The following is a 4,116-nucleotide window of genomic DNA, read 5'->3' on the forward strand; positions in this document are numbered from 1 at the left end:
CAAAACAGACAAGAACATGAATTCTGGCTCCAACCCTTTCTAGTCATGTAAACTTGGAATATTTACAGAATCTCATTTATAAAAGAGTGACAGTAATACTGCCTACATGTTATGTGATGTAGGGCAGGCATTTACTTAACCTCTTTCTCTGTCCCTCAGTCAATCTACAAAATAGAGGTAAGACACAGTATCTGTTTCATAGGGTTAATAAGAATATTATATCAGATCTTTAACAAAATCTTCTTAACACATGGCACATGATAGATGCCCAATAAATGCCCCAAACCAGCTCTTCCTGTCATTACTCTTCTCCTCTTCCTACAGCCCATGGCACCAGCTCTCCCTCCACCACTGCCCTCCCCCCACTGCCCCCAGCACACCTTCATTCCTCTCCTATCTGTGTCATAACCTGGGTAGAGGATAGAAAAGGCAGGGCAAAAACCAGTAATTGAGAGGGGAGAGGAAACCTTGGAGGAAACCCAAGTTCGTTGTGACTGGAGTCAGGGTCTGAATGAGCAAATGGAAGCTGTCAAAGCCAGAGGGGACGTTCAAGGGACAGCCGTAGGGAGAGGTTAAGCTCCCAGGCATCAGAAGCGGGTGAGGATGGCTGCAGATGAAAATCAGCAGAATAGCACCGTGCAGTCTCCCTAAAGGTGACTGAATAACCAAAGGCTTGGCTTCCATTTATGCAAGATTCCAAAACTCACTTTCTGAGGACAAAATGATTTTCATTTCTAAATTTCACATGAAGCCAAGTGAAGCATTGATATCTTGATAAAGGCTTCAGTTACAAGTAGATTTTAGTATCTTGGTTTTCAGAAATTCTGTGTCATAATAAGTTAAATATGATGTATTTATTCAGGTCTTTGACTACTGAATCCTCTAAAATGACAATGTTCACCAAATGAGAACATCTTCCCCGAGCCACTCAGCCTGTCACAAGTGGAGAAGAATGCAAACAGGAAATCATTCCTCAGTCACTGACTTTATCCTTGAGGGGTTAACAGACGAGCCAGGACTCCAGGTTCCCCTCTTCTTCCTCTTTCTATCGATCTACATGGCCTCTGTGGTGGGAAATCTGGGCTTGATCTTTTTAATCAGGATCAGTTGTCAGCTTCACATACCCATGTATTATTTTCTCAGTAATTTAGCCTTCATAGATCTCTGTTTCTCCTCGGTTATAATTCCCAAGATGTTGGTGAACTTCGTGTCAGAGAAGAATTTCACCTCCTTTCCTGAGTGCATGGCCCAGCTCTTTTTCTTCTGCTTCTTTGGTATAGATGAGTCTTACATGCTGGCCGCCATGGCATATGATCGTTACGTCGCCATCTACAACCCCTTGCTCTACAATGTCACCATGTCTGAAAGAGTCTGTTTCCAACTTGTCGCCAGTGTGTATACAGTGGGGATATTTGGAGCCTTGATTCACACTAGCTACATATCTGGGTGCCCCTTCTGTGGAACTAATGTCATCCACCATTACTTCTGTGACATCCTTCCTCTTCTGACTATATCTTGCTCAAGAGACTACAGCAAAGAGCGCTTGCTGATGGTTTTGGTTGGATTCAATGTATTTGCATGCGCTTTCGCCATCTTCATCTCTTATGTCTTTATTCTTTCCAGCATCTTGTTCATCCGCTCAGCTGAAGGGAGGTCCAAAGCTTTCAGTACCTGCAGCTCACACCTTGCAGCTGTTGGCGTCTTCTATGGCTCCATCATCTTCATGTATTTTAAAACCTCTAAGAGTGCTGCAAAGCAGGAAAAGGTGGCCTCTGTGTTTTATACCACGGTGAATCCCGTGCTTAACCCCCTTATCTACAGCCTTAGGAACAAGGATGTCAAAGAATCCCTAAAAAAAGTTCTGAAAGGAGGGAAACTTTCTGGGTCTGTGTAGAAAAATGTTTTTTTTTTAAAGAAATAGCACTTCTAAACAAAAATCTTATGCTTTATTTCTGTCAGATTTTAAGAGTAACTAATTAGTTTCAAATAAAGGATCATCTTAACTTAAAATGTCTGATTTATTTTTGGTGACCCTCACTTCCTTTTAGGACAAGTGAACTTTAAAAAGAATGAACTTTAGACAGAGTGTCCTTTAAATACAATGCCTGATGGATTTTCCTTTGTATGTGACCTTTTTTCTCTCTTGCTGCTTTTAATACTCCATCCTTGTCCTTGGTCTTTGCCATTTTAATTATTATATTTCTTGGTGTTCTCTTCCTAGGGTTCTTTGTGTTAGGAGATTTGTGAACTTCCATGACCTGAGAGACTATTTCCTTCCCCAGATTGGGGAAGTTTTCAGCAGTTATTTCCTAACTGAGACTTTCAATCCTTTTTTTTTTTTTTTTTGGTACCCAGATAACATGAATATTGTTCCACTTGAATTGGTCTCACAGTTCTCTTATTATAGTTTTATTCCTAGAGATAAACAAGGAGTTTATCTCTCTTTACCTCACTTCCTTTGATTACCTGTTCTCCAACTTTTATTTCATTTACTATCACCTCCACCTCATCTAACCTACATTCAAATCTACCCATTGTATGTTTCATTTCAGATACTGTATTTTTCAAAGTTTCTATCTCTTTCTTGAAGTCTTCCCTGATATCTTGAATAACATCTGTGGTTCCATGAGCATGTTTATGATTTTTATTTTGAAATCTTTATGAAAATGATTGGTGATTTCAGATTTACTAAACCCTCTTTCTGGTGCCTGTTGAATTCTTGTTTGTACAAAATTTTTTTGTCATTTCATATTTCTAATGATTTCTACAGAATAATAACTTTGTATAGGCTGTGCCCTCTAGTTCCCTGAAACTCTACTCTTTGGAGCTGTGCAGAATCTGGATAAATGTCAGGGGTAGCAGGCATACAACACTGAATCCTTGCAGGAGGAAAGAGCTCTTTCCTGCTTGCCAGCTGCAAAGCCTGCCTTCACTGCCAGGTCCAGTGGGCTAAGCACACAGAGAGGAGCCTCTGCATTATCCCCCTGTAGCTACCATTAGCAGCTCACCCTCTGCTGATATGGTGCAATGGCGTGGGCAGCATGTGTGTGGACTGGTGTGTGCCAGGAGGAAGGAGTGTAAGACAGCCTTTCACAGTGGGGAACCTTGTTACTTTTTTTGCCAGCAAGGGGGTGGAGCATCTGAAGCTCCTAAAATTTCCCAGCCTGCTGGGCTGAGTGTGCCGGGATGCTTTTGTACACCTGTCCATTCTCCTGAGCAGCAAGATAAAGGGCAAAGTAATCCTTGCCTGTCTAGCACCCCTCTTGATGTTGGGAAGTCTTGCAAAGTGCTTGTCTTTGTTTTGTCCCAGAGCTGCTGGGTATGGGTATTCCACAAGTGGCTGGAATCTCAGTCTACCTGAGTATTCTGTCTTTGCTTTCCAGCCCCACTGATCTCCAGAGCACCATGTAATGTGGCTTCACACTCCCAGAGTAGATCTCCAGGGCTGGATTTCAGGAGTCCTAGGCTTCTACTCCCTTCCTACTCCATTTCTGTGCCTCCTTCCTGTGAGCTGGGGTAAGGGCAGGGCACAGGTCCTGACAGATTGTGACTTTGCTACTTCAACATTTTCTGTGAGGTCTTCTCTTTTCCCCAGATGTAGGCAGTCTTTTGTGCAGTCTTCAGTTCACTCTTTCAGGATTTGTTGTATTTGCTGTATTTTCATGTTATATGAGGTTTGGGGAGGAGGTTTCTTCCTCACTTCCCACACTGCCACCTTTTCCCTCTCTTTTTGTCAGGGAAAGATAAATAAAACAAGAAGGAGATACTACTATGCATGTATTATGTGGCCTGAAATCCAAAACACTGACACCAGCAAATGCTGACAAAGATATGGAGCAACACAAACTTCCATTCACTGTTGATGGGAAGGGAAAATGGAATAGACACTCCGGAAGGAGTTTGATACTTCCCTTCAAAACTAAACAAAATTGTGGTCCCGCAGTGGTGCACCTTGAAATTTACCCACAAGATTTTTTTTGAAAACTTCTGCATTATATTTATAGCAACTTCATTCATAAATGTCAAACCTTGGAAGCATCCAATATGGCCTTCAGTCAGTGAAGGGATAAATCAACTATAGTACATACAGACAATGGAACTAGTATTCATTACTAA

The 4,116-nt window shown here is 41.8% G+C and overlaps 1 protein-coding gene across 1 annotated transcript; it reads left to right on the forward strand.

Moving 5' to 3' along the window:
- Positions 1 to 952: 952 nt before the first annotated feature.
- Positions 953 to 1,894, forward strand: LOC118934562 (olfactory receptor 8D2-like). The gene has a single exon (XM_036930170.2). The coding sequence runs from the start codon at positions 953 to 955 to the stop codon at positions 1,892 to 1,894; it is 942 nt and encodes a 313-aa protein (XP_036786065.2).
- The last annotated feature ends 2,222 nt before the right edge of the window (positions 1,895 to 4,116 follow it).

This window comes from Manis pentadactyla, chromosome 13, assembly GCF_030020395.1.
Source record: "Manis pentadactyla isolate mManPen7 chromosome 13, mManPen7.hap1, whole genome shotgun sequence".
Lineage (NCBI taxonomy): Eukaryota > Metazoa > Chordata > Mammalia > Pholidota > Manidae > Manis > Manis pentadactyla.